The 17,445-nt window shown below is 52.0% G+C and overlaps 1 protein-coding gene across 2 annotated transcripts in view; it reads right to left on the bottom strand.

Moving 5' to 3' along the window:
* The window catches only part of LOC116952126 (neuritin-like), a 46,468-nt gene extending 29,204 nt beyond the window's left edge, over positions 1 to 17,264 (bottom strand). Inside the window, exons 1-2 of one of the 2 annotated variants that reach the window (XM_076074105.1) lie at positions 14,545 to 17,264; positions 13,886 to 14,086 (exon numbers count right to left, since the gene is read on the bottom strand). In XM_076074105.1, coding sequence (XP_075930220.1) covers positions 13,886 to 14,086; positions 14,545 to 15,244 — 901 coding nt within the window. In that variant the 5' untranslated portion in view covers positions 15,245 to 17,264. The remainder of the gene's footprint in view (positions 1 to 13,885; positions 14,087 to 14,544) is intronic. The other variant, XM_076074106.1, reaches the window with a different exon arrangement.
* Positions 17,265 to 17,445: the final 181 nt, after the last annotated feature.

The raw sequence follows: 17,445 nt of genomic DNA, 5'->3' as shown, positions 1-17,445 counted from the left end.
GAAAACTATGTGGAGCTGGTTGAGACTCTGTTGAAGAACTACGGCACATTGGGCTGTAGGATGTCCCTCAAAGACCATATACTTGATGCTCATCGGGATGAATAAAGATTATGATTCATTACGAGCCACGTGAACGTTCCAGCCACATCGGCTCAGTGTGTCGTGACGAGCAGAATCAGAATCTGTATTTATTACTAGAGGAATCCGATGCTCTATAAAGCTCTTTTTCACAGATGTCCAGTAGGGGCGGATCAGAACGTTACCCCAACAAACTACAAAAACACGATAGGAGTGAAAAGTACAAGACGTTTTTTTACAAATCACTTAAAAATATAGACAAATAAAACGAAACTATTTTTTTATCTTACTAGGTAAAGCTCACTGAGGTATTAACTTATTTTTCAGAAGTGACCTGGTTATCATAAATGGTAGCTCAACAAAGTGGCTTATCACGTGGAAATGTATTGCAGCAAAATAATCAAAATAATCTGAAATGTACGTTTCTATATGTGGAGAGAAAACCCACAGGACCCGGAAAAAAATCCACACGACCACGGGGAGCGAGAGAGACGCAAACTCCGAATATATAGCAGGCGTCAGGGTCGGGATCGAACCCCCAAACTCCTACGTACCAGGCGAGGTAGTTAACATCTCCACCACCGTGTCGCTGTGCCTCTGGGTGTAGGAAGCACAGCAGTCCCACTTGTAAAGGGTTAAAGCTGAATTTGAGCAGCCAGCTCATGTGTTTATCCAATTAAATTAGATTTACACAAACGTATGAATAATCACATTAGAGAATTATGTAAAATGCACACACAGACACGCGCTTTCATATCCGCACTCACGTGCACGCACACGCAGGCAAAGATCCCCCCGTAGAGCATGAACAGACTGTTCCGGAAAGTGCTATAAGCGAGCACCTATAAAGGCCAGCACCATGCCCGACCACCTTTGTCTCCCCAGTGACGACGTTTACACACCATGGCACCAGGTACTCATTTGAGGCTGAGTCAACCTAGGGGTGGCCCAGAACTGTTTTAGATAATCGTCAGTGATGTTGACCGTGAGCAGAAATCGACCTCGGGTCGCTAGGTTTGTAGCGCATCCTGCTAACCACTGCACCACCGCTCCCCCGCAGACACACGCATGCACACGTACACACACGTACACAGAGACAAAGATCCCCCGTATAGCCTTAACATACTGCTGGGGCAAGTGCTCCCAGCGAGCACCTATGAAGGCCGGAACGGCACACGAGGTGGCCAGCACCACGCCCGGCCGCCTTTGTCTCCCCAGTGGCGATGTTTACACACCGCACCAGGTACTCATTTGAAGCTGAGTCGACCCACACACATGTGCACACGCGTACGTTCATGCACGGACGGACGCATGCTCACCGCGTGCATACAAAGGGAAGTGAATATATATTTAGCAAGCGATAAACTTTTGATTAATTCGCAAGTATGCGGGGGGGGGGGTGAATTCTAAAAACAGCCTTGCGTATTGCTCGTGACCATAGGTAGAGGTCAATCTCAAACGACGTCCACTCGTCCGCAATCCCCACGCACGTGCGCGCGCACACACGCGCGCGCACGTGCGTTCCAGTCCGTGGATCTGCAGGGGCGTTTTCCAGTGAAGGGCCAATCCGCGTCAGAGTGTGGTCATCGTTCATTTTCAATGCGCCGAGATCAGACAAATCTCGCGCACGCATAATTTACCACATTAACTTTTTTTGTGCCAAATCCCAAACAACCCTAATTTAATTTTGAAGTCCTCGAAATAGACTGAATCGATTCGGCAGACTAATCCTGTTTACACGTTTAAACTACAGGCTGCTCTTCGTGAGCCGTTGTTGAAGCCCCCAGGCTGAGCCAGAGCGGTCAGCGCACTGGACTTGCAATCCAGACGTCGTCTGGCCTATCTCCCTGCGCGGCAGCTGAAAGAATGGCAGATCAAATTTCTTAAACAACCCCTTCCCTCTTCCGGAACACGAGGGGGTGGGTGCCCTCTGTCCCCCACCCCCCACTAGCAGTATAAAATGTTGACACCGCAGTTAGTTGATCTGCAGCAGATCGTGCGTGGTGGGGTAAAGTGTGGGTACTTCCACCTCTTACTAGATGCACTGAGCCAGCGTGACAGATTAGGCCAAAAGGACCCTCCAGAGGGGCTCTCGAGAGCTTCGTCTAGTGGAGTCCATTCTGCTAGCAGTGCCATAAGCAAGCTCTTGCAGGGCTGCACCTTTACATACCAATGCAACTCAATGGAATGCGTGAAAGGGTTGCGCCGTCCCGTGTTGGGAACCTTGAATATAAAGAATTTGTATTTTACCAGGTAAGGCTTCTTGAGAAATCTAGCTCTTTTTCAGCAGCTACCTGGCCACAAATGATAGTGGCTTGTCGATGTGGAAATTTAGAGCAACCAAATACTCTAAACACGTGATGTTGATTCTAAATGTGGAGGGGAAACCCGGAGGACCCGGAAAAAAATCCACGCGACCACGGGGAGAGAGAGAGACGCAGCTCCAAATACACAGCAGCAGCAGCAGGCGTTAGGGTCGGGATCGAACCCACGACCTCCTGCACACCCGGCGAGGGAGAGAACATCTCGCTCCCGCGGTGCACCACGTACATGCTAAGGCGACAGCTGATGCCCGGCGATCCGTGTAAACAGCTGAGTGGCAGCCGAGCCTGAGAGGACGTCCACCGCACAGACAGAGCAAGTCAATCGGCTGGTGCGCAGGGGCTGGCTGGATCGTTACAGGCGCCAAGACCGTGAGAGACGGTGACAGCTCTGGGAGCCCTTCATCCAGCATCATGGCTGTTGCTGCTGACGGTAATTATGAAGCCTACATCTCACACACATACATGTCACACACATACATGTCACACACATACATCTCACATACATACATCTCACACACATACATCTCACACACATACATGTCACACAAACATTTCACACATACATCTCACACACATACATCTCACACACATACATCTCACACACATACATGTCACACACAAACATCTCACACATACATCTCAAACACATACATCTCACACACATACATCTCACACACATACATCTCACACACATACATGTCACACACATGCATCTCACATACATACATCTCACACACATACATCTCACACACATACATGTCACACACAAACATCTCACACATACATCTCAAACACATACATCTTTCACACATACATCTCACACACATACATCTCACACACATACATCTCACACACATACATCTCACACACATACATGTCACACACAAACATCTCACACATACATCTCACACACATACATCTCACACACATACATCTCACACACACATGTCACACATACATCTCACACACACACACATGTCACACACACATCTCACACACACCTCACACACACACACATCTCACACACATACATCTCGCACACATACATCTCACACACATACATCTCACACACATACATGTAACACACACATCTCACACACACACACATGTCACACACACATGTCACACACATACATGTCACACACACATCTCACACACATACATGTCACACACATGCATCTCACACACACACACACATCTCACACACACACACACACATCTCACACACACATCTCACACACATACATCTCACACACACACACATCTCATACACACACACATGTCACACACACACATCTCACACACATACATCTCACACACACATCTCACACACACACACACACATGTCACACACATACATGTCACACACACACACACACATCTCACACACATACATGTCACACACATGCATCACACATACATCTCACACACACACACATCTCACACAGATGCATCTCACACACACATGTCACACACACATGTCACACACATACATGTCACACACACATGTCACACACACACACATCTCACACACATACATCTCACACACATACATCTCACACACATACATGTCACACACACATGTCACACATACATATCACACACACACATCTCACACACACACATGTCACACACACACACATCTCGCACACATACATGTGACACACACACACATCTCAAACACACACTACACACACACATCTCACACACATACATCTCACACACATACATCTCACACACATACATGTCACACACATACATGTCACACACATGTATCTCACACACACACATCTCACACACACATGTCACACACACACACATCTCACACACATACATGTGACACACACACACACATCTCAAACACACACTACACACACACACATCTCACACACATACATCTCACACACACATCTCCCACACATACATGTCACACACATACATGTCACACACATGTATCTCACACACACACACACATCTCACACACACACACACATCTCACACACACACATCTCACACACACATACATGTCACACACACATCTCACACACACACACGTCACACACATACATGCCACACACAACAACAACAACCGTCATTCGCCACTTAGTGCGGTGACGTCACCACGACGCTTGTGTCAGGACATGTGCACCTTGAGGCCACGTGAAGTGTCGAACGCCCGCTGGCAGGAGGTCACGGGGCAGACCCAGGTGCCACGGGTCGACTGACTGAGATGACTGGCTGATGCACCACCTGTGCCCCCTACTGTGCCAACCTGCTGTGCTTTAGCCACCCGGCGCTCCGCTCGTTGTTGTGAGCTACGCTCCTCCGCCCTCCGTTGTTGTTGGAGGGCGACTACCTCCAACTGCCCAGTAGCGTCCTTCACGAGCCTCCTCCACAGAGGCCGATCTTGACACCGCTGGTACCAGTCATCGGCAAGTCCACTCAGCTCCACGCCCTCATGTACCACATCACTCCATCTCTTCTCTAGCCCGTGCCGCGCCCGTTTAGCCCCCTCGAACCGGCCGAACAAAAGCTGTTTCGGCATGCGGTGGCTGGGCATGCGGGCTACATGACCCAGCCAACACAGCTTTGCCTGCCGGAGGAGCTGACCGATGGGACCTTGCCCAGATCTTTCAAGGATTTGTGAGCTCCTCACACAATCCAGTCTGGTTCAACCCAGGATGGATCGTAGGCAGGCTAGCCTAAATGTTTCTAACCGGCGAAGATGTTCCATTAGGGGGGTCCACGTTTCGCAAGCGTGGAGAAGGGAGGGAATGACCGTGGCCGAGAAGACCTGAAGCTTAGTGCGGAGCGACAGACCAGGTAGCTTCCACACAGCGTTACGCAACCGATGAAAAGATATTGCCGCTCGACTGATTCGGAGTGAGACCTCTGCTGTTAAACTGTCACACACATACATCTCACACACACACATACATGTCACACACATACATCTCACATACACACATACATATCACACACACACACATACATCTCACAGTGATGTGACACCCAAGCGCAGTAACGTGGCGAAGCGGGGAGCGGTGGCGCCGCGGTTGCCGCACTGCCCTAAGAACCCAGACCGCTGATTTCGACATCAATAGGACGCGGTCTCCGAAGCCGTCCCAGCGGGGTGAAGTATGGTCAAACAATTGCCTTGGCCGACACACATACGGAGGAATTCATCCATGCAGCAGTGGATTAACGCGGGATCTCTCCGTTACGTAATATAATAATCATAATGAGTGTTATTGCTGTTGTTAAATAATATCATTAACAAAGTGGAGTTTATTTATTTACTTCACAAATGTTCCGAGCGAGATCAAAAGAGCCGCCTGGCGCCGTTCGCGTGCCGCTCTTAACGAGGCGTGGGGGCGCTGCGCGGCCTTAGTTCCCGGGCACGCGGCAGCCTCAATCGCCGCCGCGCTCATTACCCCGAGGCCGCGTGGCGAGATCGCTCCGACGTTAGAGAGACGTCGTCAACGTCGTCTGGCCAAGGTGCGCGAGACACGTGGCCGGCAGGCGGCCTGCGAACGTGCGCGTGGGGACGGGGGGTCTCGTCTGCGTGAAGGCGCTCGCGTGCGTCCGCGTGCGTGCGTGTGTGTGGGTGAGTGGTCTACAACGTGCACCTAGCCTGGCACAAGCGCCGTGGTGACGTCACCGCTCCTTAGTGGCGGATGACGGTTGTTGTTATTTTTTTTATTGGGGAGCGGTGGAACAGTGGTTAACACGCTGCACTACGAATCCGTCGACCTGAGTTGGATTTCTGCTCACGATCAACATCAGTGCCAAATATCTGAATCAGTCCTGGGCCTCCCCTAGGTCGACTCAGCTTTCAATGAGTACCTCGTGTGGTGTGTAAACATCAGCACAGGGGAGACAAAGTCGGCCGGTGCGGTGTTGGCCACCCACTCCGCTCGTGTGCTGTGCCGGCATTCAGAGCTGTTCGCTAACAGCACTTGCCCCAAGAGTCTGTCGAAGGCTATACGGGGGATCTTTGTCTTCGTATATGAGCGATCTCTCTATCATGTGTGTGTGTGTGTGTGCATCACCTGTGCACCACTCTCATTCCCACACACAGATGACGCAAAATGCTGGACTGGGGGGGTCACCGGAATAGATTACACGAGTTTTGTTTTTTGATATTCGCCTGCGTGGCCATGCTGGACATCTGTGACAACAAAGAGCTTGGCAGCTCATCGGATTCCTCCTCCAGTCTCAATCCTGATTCTCCTGCGCTGCCCTCTGACGTGAAGGACTGCACGGCTCTGTGAGAGCTCCCCACGGAGTAATTCGTATCACGATGGGACGGCATCAGCACAGTCGGGATTGCGTCGCGTGGCGAATGATTTCTTTATAAATGTAGTCCATAAATCGTAATGGTAAATTATCAGTTCAGCATTTACCAGTTGGTATCGCAATTGGTTGTTTAACCAAGGATGACAAATAGGATTTGAGATTAATAGGCAAGGTTTTGGGTGCCATTTTGAAACACCTCCAGCACTACAATTAGAAGGTTAGATTGTGTGATAAGTGGAGCGTGGATTGAGAGTGGTTGGAAGGGTGATGGTCACAGTTAGGAGTTAATTGGTTGTTCGGATTACATTTAGGGGGGCACGATTAGGCTGCGAAAACGGCTTTGATTGGGGGTGGGGGGGGGGTTGAATTACTGCTGGACGCTCATTCACAATTCCCAACCCGTTCCACCATGAAGGGAAACCATTCCCCTAAATCTGACCTCGAGCCCCCCCCCCCCACCCCCCACATGACCCGAAGCGAATAACCCCTGTGAAGCACAACGGGGCCGCGCGCTTTGTTTATTGGCGAGCATCGCCAGCGCAGAGGCGGCGCGTGGGGCCGACACCGCCGCCACGAATCGTGTCCCCGGCTCACCTGGCCGGGCCACGGTAATGACCCCGGGGGTTGGTGGGGTGGGGGGTCGAGTGGGGGGTCGGGGGGCACGGCCCGGCTGGAGGAGCCGTCAGTCGCTCTCTCCCTGTCGCCTGCACGGCACGGAGAGCGCACGCGTGGGACTGCTGCGCGCTTGGATGGCGCTGAGAGAGAGGGAGAGCCGGTAGGTTTGGGGGCGGGGGGGGGGCTGATCAACCACGCGGTGTTGGGTCCCCGCCTCGTTACTGCAGAACGAAGGCGGGGGAGGGTGGCGACGGGGGGGGGGGGGGTCACGGTGGAGTTCCCTGCCCCGAAGCGGTCCCGGGCACGGCCCGGAGCTGCCACCGCCGACACCACCGCCACCTGCCGGTCCTCGCTCGCCACCCGCGGCGCTTTGTTCTCTTTGATGGACGTCACCGGATTCAAATAAATAAATAATGACATCGCCTGCCTGTTTACCTGCCTGGCCGCATGTACCGTATGTTGCACTTCTTTCGCACCGTCCGTAGCCAACCGTGCTAACCACTCACTCACATACTTACCAATCTATCCATTAATTCATCCACCTACCCCTCTACTATACTCAACTTTTTAACATTTATTTTACCAGATAAAGCCCACTGAGCTATGTAGCTCTTTGTCAGAGGTCACCCGGCCGCAAATGGAAACTCGACGAAGTGGCGCATCACGTGGAAATGTCGAGCAGCCAAATGAACTCTACCTAGCCCTGCCTAATGATCCGACTACCGACTCACCCAGTCAGCCACCCATACACCAGCACCCACACTTACCCCTGACCACCCAGCCACCTACATACACACGCCTTCACCTACAAACCCAGCTACCCATAACTTTCCTTCCACTACCCACCTACGCACCCACCTACCCACTGGGGTTGTTTATCGACAGCCAACAAACCGGTAACCGTTTTCATAATCGGTTTCGGGTTTCCGAAAGGCAGGATCCAATAACCGACTCCAATAACCGTTCGTAACGAATGCACCGATTGGTGCCAGGGAACGTTACAAACGGCACGGCGTCCTCAGTCACCACGTGGTACATTTGCCCGAGTTTCTCAGATGAAAGGATGAAGGCGCAGCCCCTACAGTGGCTTGGCTCACGCCACTGCTGGTGGGAAGGGGCCTCCTCTCGAGGGAGCTCTGCAGACAGCCCCCTTTCTCTTGGGTATTTTTCCGACTCTTGCACGCCAGCCAGACCTCTGGAAAGACGTGGGAAGATCCCACGCCATCACAATAGGGTTTACCCTTTCAGGAAATTCAACCGGTGTTTTCAGGAATCCTGCCTGCATTAGCCACACGTACTTGTGGTGAACATGCAAACAAAACACATGCTCTGGTAGTACATGATGCATTGTCTTTGAAGTTGATTGGTCGTCACCAGAGTCATTTTTCTTTTGAGCCTCGTTTCAAAGTGTTAGACCAGAGGACGCCAAAAGGCAAACATCACAAAGACGATGCCACTCTCAGGGTATTTAAAGCTCGGGGTGAGCAGCTTCAATATGGGACCTTTTTGGTTTGCATGTTCACCACATTACGTGTGGCTAATGCAGACAGGATTCCTTGAAAACGGATTATCTTTGGTGTTTTGACATCTTAACACAACCGTTTGATTGCCAGAAAGGGTAAAACCTATTGTCATATTTTGATACTGGCAAGAAATGCCCCATAGAGTGGCCACGCTTCTACTCCGCCGCACGTACGCCCCACCAGCGACTCACTCGTCCTGTTGGCTGGACAGAAGGTGGAGGGATTGAAGAAGTTTAACACCGCTGTTCCAACTTTCACACCGAGGAGGTCCAACCGGGTGACCTCAGCGTTGCAACAGACAGTGTCCTGATGAGTCAACAACCTACTTTCATACTCTGCCACGCTCAGCAAACGCCTCGGGAGAGGTGGGTCATAACCCACGTTCTACCCCACCGCATGCGACCCGCAGACCGGCTGGCTGGGGTGAAGCTATTTACACTGCTGGGGAGACAGAGGCACGGGAGATTTAAGAAACTTCCCCCATTGTTTCAACCGCGTCTCCTGGTGGTGGTTCGACTCCATATGGATTCACAGAGACCACACGGAGTCGAACCGTCCAACTCGGGATTGCAAGTCCGTGATGCCAGTCATTCCACCAGGACACACAACCCTCGTACACAAAGAGAAGACAAAGAAAATAATCCACACTGATGATTCAGCAGCCTACTTGTTGTACTGCTTCCTCACACTAACAGAGTTAGAATCCCACACCAATATAATTACAATCCCACATTAATATAATTGTATCACATACCGATAGACTTTGAATCCCACACCGACAGAGTTAGAATCCCACACTCGTCAATGCCAGGTGATTGCTGACGTTTCCCTACGCGTGCCTCCTAATTAATGTGCTAATTAATATGCTAATTAATATGTCTAATTAATATCCGCATCGACTGGACAAATCGATTGATGGACGCCTCCATCAGCTGAGCTCGCGTCCACGCGACGCCGTGATCATCGGGCGCCGTTACCTTCCGCGTGAACCCTGCCGCGTGAACCCTGTCGCTGGAACCTGCCGCGTGAACCCTGCCGCTGGAACCTTCCGCGTGAACCCTGCCGCTGGAACCTTCCGCGTGAACCCTGCCGCTGGAACCTTCCGCGTGAACCCTGTCGCTGGAACCTTCCGCGTGAACCCTGCCGCTGGAACCTTCTGCGTGAACCCTGCCGCTGGAACCTTCCGCGTGAACCCTGTCGCTGGAACCTTCCGCGTGAACCCTGCCGCTGGAACCTTCCGCGTGAACCCTGCCGCGTGAACCCTGCCGCTGGAACCTTCCGCGTGAACCCTGCCGCTGGAACCTTCTGCGTGAACCCTGCCGCTGGAACCTTCCGCGTGAACCCTGCCGCTGGAACCTTCCGCGTGAACCCTGCCGCTGGAACCTTCCGCGTGAACCCTGTCGCTGGAACCTTCCGCGTGAACCCTGCCGCTGGAACCTTCCGCGTGAACCCTGCCGCGTGAACCCTGCCGCTGGAACCTTCTGCGTGAACCCTGCCGCTGGAACCTGTCGCGTGAATCCTGCCGCTGGAACCTTCCGCGTGAACCCTGTCGCTGGAACCTTCCGCGTGAACCCTGCCGCTGGAACCCTCTGCGTGAACCCTGCCACTGGAACCTTCTGCGTGAACCCTGCCGCTGGAACCTTCCGCGTGAACCCTGTCGCTGGAACCTTCCGCGTGAACCCTGCCGCTGGAACCCTCTGCGTGAACCCTGCCGCTGGAACCTTCTGCGTGAACCCTGCCGCTGGAACCTTCTGCGTGAACCCTGCCGCGTGGGCGACGTGACCCCCCCCCCCCACATCCGTTAATCGCGCAGCTTCTCTGCACGCACTCGGCTCTCGTGTGGGTGACAGGTGCATTGTGACGCGCGACCGATGACAGACCACGGGACACACAACGACTCAATGCCCGATTCACATACACGGAGGTGGAGGAGGCATCATCATCATCATCACGGCAGCGATGACGATTCACCACCCCGCTACTCCTGACGCAAAGCATTTGGCTCGTCGACCACCTCGATGTTAAAGCACAACCGCTGCTCTCCATCGACATCAGCTACAGGAAGAGGACAGAGATCTAGAGATTCACACTGAGACCCATAGACTAAACAGAACCCTATCGACTCATACAGAGATCTAGAGATTCACACTGAGACCCATAGACTAAACAGAACCTCATCGACTCATACAGAGATCTAGAGATTCACACTGAGACCCATAGACTAAACAGAACCCCATCGACTCATACAGAGATCTAGAGATTCACACTGAGACCCATAGACTAAACAGAACCCCATCGACTCATACAGAGATCTAGAGATTCACACTGAGACCCATAGACTAAACAGAATCCCATCGACTCATACAGAGATCTAGAGATTTACACTGAGACCCATAGACTAAACAGAACCCCATCGACTCATACAGAGATCTAGAGATTCACACAAACCCATAGACTCACATAGAGACACATCGACTCATACAGAGATCTACAGATTTACACTGAGACCCATAGACTCACATAGATACACATAGACTCACACAGAGATCAAGAGATTCACATACAGCACCATAGAGTAACATAGAGACCCATACAGAGATCCATAGATTCACATACAGAACTATAGACTAACATAAAGACCCATTAACTGACATAGAGATCTATATGAAGGAGGCATAATTATCAAAGCGATGCACTGCGCCTACGCGTAAAACAAGTGATCCTGACTCATTGACCAGCTCAATGTAAAAGTATCACCGCTGTTCTACATCAGCGTGGGCCACACGAACAGAATAACAGCCGCGTACGGCTCCGTGCGAAGGATGCTGGGAATCACGCGCACAAAAGATCAGCTCGGCACCTCGGAAGCTGGACTTTGGTATTGTAGAGCGTGGCAGGGAATTGTTGTGGGTACCGTGTGGTGGAACGAGGTGGTCGGGATGGGGGGTGAGGCAGATGCTGTGGATGGCGCAACAGGAGGAGAAGGCCAGGGAAAGCAAAGTGGAGGTTTGTGAGTTAGAATATGCCAGGATATTGTTGTAGATGGAACGGGGGGATAGAAGTATGTTGCTATGGGTGGGGACCCGCGTGAAGGGTGGTGTAATGGCATAATAACACAATGATGTAGGGAGCGGTCGTGTCGCGGTGAGTGCGACACGCTTTGAACCCGGCCGCACGAGTTCGATTCCCGCCCACTGACCCCCCACCACCTCCGATTAGCACGGTTGACTACGTACGGTGCGAAATAAGTTCAACATACATACGGCCAACAACAGTGACAGTGATCTGAACTGGCCCTGGGCCTCCCATAGGTCGACTCAGCCTCAAATGAGTACCTAGTGCGATATGTGAACATCACCACTGGGGAGACAAAGGCGGACGGGCCTGATGATGGCCACCCACCTCTCGTGTGCCATTCCGGCCTTCATAGGTACAACGCGCAAACAGCACTTTCCCCAACAGTCTGTTGAGGCTATATGGTGGAGGGGGGGGTCATTTGTCTTTATCTTTGGAAGGAGTAGGGCACGTGACTTGACAACGGTGTTGAGACCGTGGGAACGCGTCGCGTCAGCGGTGTGACAGCGAGAACAGCTCAAGCTACATCGTGGCGATACCGAGACTTGGCAGAGACAGTGGGGAGGTCCGGTGCGGGCATTGGCAACGACTGCGAGTTAGGGCAGAAGGAAGGAAGCGATGGCGAGTTGCGGTGGAATCCACGACATTAACCACGATCCAATCTTGACCTTGTGTGTCTTCACCCCGAGTGCTGGACATGCTGTACGCGATCAGAATTCACCAGGGGGACGCGCTGAGATCAGAGCCCTTGTTGATTCAACCCATCAGTAGCCATAATCCTATGGGTAGACTTGCCACCGTCACAATAACGTGGAATATCCACCACAGGCAAAAAGTTGCCAATGGTAATAAAAAGTGACCCACACTCTCGTACGCACGCGCATCTGATAAAAAAATGTATTTTACTAGGTAAGGCCCACCGAGCGATACAGCTCCTTATCAGAAGTGACCTGGATATAAATGATAGCCCAATAGAGTGCCTTATTATCTGGAAAGTTATAGCAGCCAAATGATCTAAGCGCAAGACGTTGATTCAAAAGGTTGAAGGAAAACCCGGAGGACCCGAATAGAAATCGACGCGACCACTGGGAGAGAGACACTCCAAGCTGCAAACTCCAAACATATTCAGCAAGCGTCAGGGTCAGGATCGAACCCACGACTTCTTGTAAACTAGGCGAGGGAGTTAACATCTTTCCACTGCGGCTACACCCGGTCAGTCTATTGCCTCTCTTCATTATTCGTTTCAAAAAGTTGCCCAAAAAACGTAGTGACCAAACAGTTGAAGGAATAAAGAATTAAAGCTTTCGTGACTGCATACATTACTCATTGTTTTTTTGTTTTTTAAACATATTTATTTTAATATAATTTATGGTATACGTGGTATACGTGACTTTACCGAAAAAAACAATGATTAGTTGAAGGAATGTTGTGCTCTCAAAATGAAACAACGAACTTGGTGATGCTGCAGTCACGATCAACATCATCAACTTACACATTCGTCGAGAACAACACCTGTGTGTGTGTGGCCGTAAAATAAATATATACGTAACAGGCGACGTTTCGGGCAAAGGGCCCCCTCCCCATAGCACACGTGCTATGCTCGCACAGGCAGAGTTGTATTCTATTCTTGCGTGTGATGGGCAGCAGTAGCAGCAATCTGTTCAGGAGTTAAATGCCCAAGTGTCGAGCGAGGTCCTTCTACTGCTGGCCACGACGAGAGGGCTTCAGCAGAGAGAGAGCTCGCCTCGTTGCGATATTCCTCCTCCGTCGTTGCAGCTGTCGACTCACCCTCAAATAATTCCCTTGTGCGATATGTTCAACGTCGCTACCAGGGAGACAAAGGCGGCCCGGTGTGGTGCTGCCCACCCACTCCCCTCGTGTGCACTTGCTCCAACAGTCTGTTCCAGGCTACACAGTAGGGGATCTTTGTCTTTGTAAAAGCGAGTGTGTGGAGTGTGTGTCGCGTCTCACCCACGCACTGCAGGATGAGAGGGATCCACATCAGCCACAAGCAGGTGCTGGGACCCATGGCGAGACGGCGAGAGACGGGGGGCAGACGAGGTGAGTCGGGAAGCTGGAGGGAGACGGGGAGAGACGGGGGGCAGACGAGGTGAGTCGGGAAGCTGGAGGGAGACGGGGAGAGACGGGGGGCAGACGAGGTGAGTCGGGAAGCTGGAGGGAGATGGGGAGAGACGGGGGGCAGACGAGGTAAGTCGGAAGCTGGAGGGAGACGGGGAGACGCGGAAAGGGACGAGACCGAGAATGATCGTTGGTGAGACGGGCTGGGGGAGACGGGGAGACCCGGGGAGACGCGGGAGGCAGGGGGAGAGACGAGCGACGGGACCCCAGGGTGAAGCGGGGTGCGACGTGAGCTAAAGTGAAACGAGATGGCACACGGCTGTGCAGGGGAGACGCTGGGAGGAGTCGCGCAACTTAGAGTGAGACGGAGCGAGACGGGGTGAAGAAACGAGAGAGGGGGTGGGGGGGAATGAGATGGGGAAGAGACGGGACCAGGGGAAGGAACGGGATGACGCGGGGAGATGGGTGGCACGGGACGGGAGATGGGTGACCAGGTTGAGAGCGCTCTTCTCGGACGCTTCTTAAGACACGGGGATTCCTTTCGTCGTTACCGCCTCGGGCTCCAAGGAGAACTCCACCACCAATAGCGGCACCAGCAGCCGGACTCGATCGCTCCGGTACCACCGCCGCCTCCTCTCCCTGCGCCACCTGCGCAGATCCCACCCCCACGCAACTCAGAGCGCGCAGCGCGCACGTGCGTATGGCGCGTGTGAATGTAGCACGTGCGAATGCAGCACGTGCGTATACGTGTGTGTGTAGCACGTGTGTATAGCGCGTGTGTGTGAAGCACGGTGTGTATACAGCGCGTGTGTGTGCAGTGCGTGCGTGTGCAGCGCGTGCGGGTGCAGCGCGTGCGTGTGCAGCACGTGCGTGTGCAGCACGTACGGGTGGCGTGTGTGTAGCGACGCGCGGATGCGATGCGTGTCCGATGTGTGAGAGTGCGAGTGTGTTTTGTAAGCTTGTAAGGAGCGATGGGCGCACTGCGCTACAAAACCCAGCGACCGATTTCAGCTCATGACAAATAGCAGTCACGAATGTCTTGCACCGGTGCTGGGCCTCTCCTGTAGGTCGGCTCAGCTTTAAATGTGTACGTGGTGCAGTGTGTAAACACTGGAGAGACAAAGGCGGTCGGGCGTGGTGCTGGCCACCCACCCCTCGTGTGCCGTGGCGGCGTTCATCGGTGCTCGCCAACAGCACTTGCCCCAACAGTCTGTTACATGCTGAATGGGGGAGATCTTTGTGTTTGAGCATGTGTGGTGTTTAAGTGCACGTCTTGTGTATCGGTGTGTTGTGTATGACGAGGAGTGTATTGTGTAAGCATGCGACGTGCGTTATGTACTTGCTGTGACATTGGGCGTTCATGACACTTGCCCCAACGGTCTGTTAAGGCTATACGGGGGATCTTTGTCTTTATAGTGGTACTAGTAACCATACGTGGTTTGACAAAGATCGTTAGGTTCAACGTATATGTACATCGAGTCCTGCGTGTTAGGTTAAAATGTTTTCGATTCATACGCTGCTGTATAATGGATGTGATTATTGTCCACTAAATTTATCGCCATAAATGCAATTCTACGATACATCGTACAATATTACTTCCACAATCATTGTATCGTCTGTTTTCAACATATCGTTATATCGTGATTCCCGTTGCTCATTGTGTTTCTTAAGCATTGCATTTATTAAAGTGTTTTACTTGCTCTACTGACAATCATAATAACGAACAAGAAACTCACTTGTCAAAAGCACAACGCAATTATATATTGTGCTATGAAGAAGGGCCATTGCCCGAAACGTCGCCTATAATATATTTTTTTAAAGGCCGCAATATTGTTGAAGATGTTGAGTTGTAATTTGTGCTTGTGCACCACTGCCAGCGCAGCAGCAGCAGCAACGGCATCACCAAATAATTCATCGCAATAATACAAGTTGTGCAGACACACACGTTACCCATGAAATCGGCGCTTCGCATAAGTGTAAGTGATGACACGGCGAGTCTACAACGTTATAGCATTCGTGGTTCAACGACCCGTGCAATGACCATCGTCTGTAACTGGCAGCACGTGCGAGGTTATTGCCACATTCTGCCGGCAACGTCGCAATGATTGGGGCGACGTGTGGCAGGTTGGTGTTGAAGCAACTGCAGTCAAACCACTGACGAGCCACGTTCCTGCACCCCCTTAACGAGAGGTACTCCAAAGCACAGCAACAGCGCAATACCACGCGACATACACCGACAAGGGGAACTGATAGCGCGGTGATTGACATATTGCAATATGCAATATCGTATCGTATTGTGAAAAACTATATATCGTGCGCTACCCCACGGAAAATTAATCTTATCGTGAAGTCGCTGGTTCAGGGTGCCGAATGAGGCCCCTGTGTTTATGGCTGTTGTCTGTGTTCATGGCTGCTACGTGGCAGCTAAGACTTTGTTTTGCAAGACTCCTTGTTCACTGTTCAGTCAAACGCGGGGAGCGGTAGTGCAGTGGTCAGCGCGCTGCCCTACGAACCCGCGATTCCCGCTCACGGCCCAACACCAGTGACAATTATCTGAACCGGTCTTGGGCCTCCCCTAGGTCAACTCAGCGTCAAATGAGTAACTGGTGCGGTGTGTAATCATCGCCACTGGAGAGACAAAGGCGGCCGGGCGTGATGCTGGCCACCCATGCCCTCGTGCGCCGTGCCGGCCTTCATAGGTGCTACTCGCTAACAGCCCCTTCCCCCAACTCTCTGCTCGGGCTTCGTGTGTCACCCTATTTGTTTCTGGGTCGCCAGTGGACTGGCATAGAAAGTAAATTAAGTAGCCACAGAGAGAGGCATGCTGGATGTGATGTGCCAGGTGCCGCACACCATTCACTGTGCGAAGCAGGAGCGGATTAGGTTTGTCCGGGCCGTAACTCTAAAATCATTCCTAAGCACTCAATGAAGGAGGACCCCTCTGTTTGCCAGAGACGAGCTGTGCTAAGTGACAGCCGAGACTTACTTTGCAAGGCGTGTTCAGTGGAAATGCAGTTGAACAAATTTTATCCATTATATTCGTACGACTGGTGCAGCAAAGCGCAAAAAAAAGACAACGCTGTGAAATACGGAATCAGAATCCTTATTAAAATCTGTAGACTGGAGGAATCCGAGGCGCTCTATTAAGCTTTTTCACAGATGTCCAGAGAGCAATTTATGGGGAACTGATATCGTGATAATCTTTGTATTGTGAAATAAGATTACCATATTATAGCGTGAAAATTGCCAGACCGGGATTGGGCACCGTGTTGAAGTGTCCCCTGGCCCCGTGCGCTACCGCCCTCTGCTGGCGAACATGGAGAGAGGGTGCGAGTCTCATGGTCAATACCGGACGGGGCACGTGGGGAGACAATCACAAAAAATGCATTCGTCGAATACACGGCAGAAAAAGGGCCATTGCCTGAAACGCCCCCCCCCATCACGCGTGTCTG

This window comes from Petromyzon marinus, chromosome 45, assembly GCF_048934315.1.
Source record: "Petromyzon marinus isolate PM22_M1 ecotype Great Lakes invasive population chromosome 45, UKy_Petmar_22M1.pri1.0, whole genome shotgun sequence".
NCBI classification, from domain to species: Eukaryota; Metazoa; Chordata; class Hyperoartia; order Petromyzontiformes; family Petromyzontidae; genus Petromyzon; species Petromyzon marinus.
Note: the sequence above shows the minus strand (reverse complement) of the source record. Positions and strands in the feature narration are given on the sequence as shown.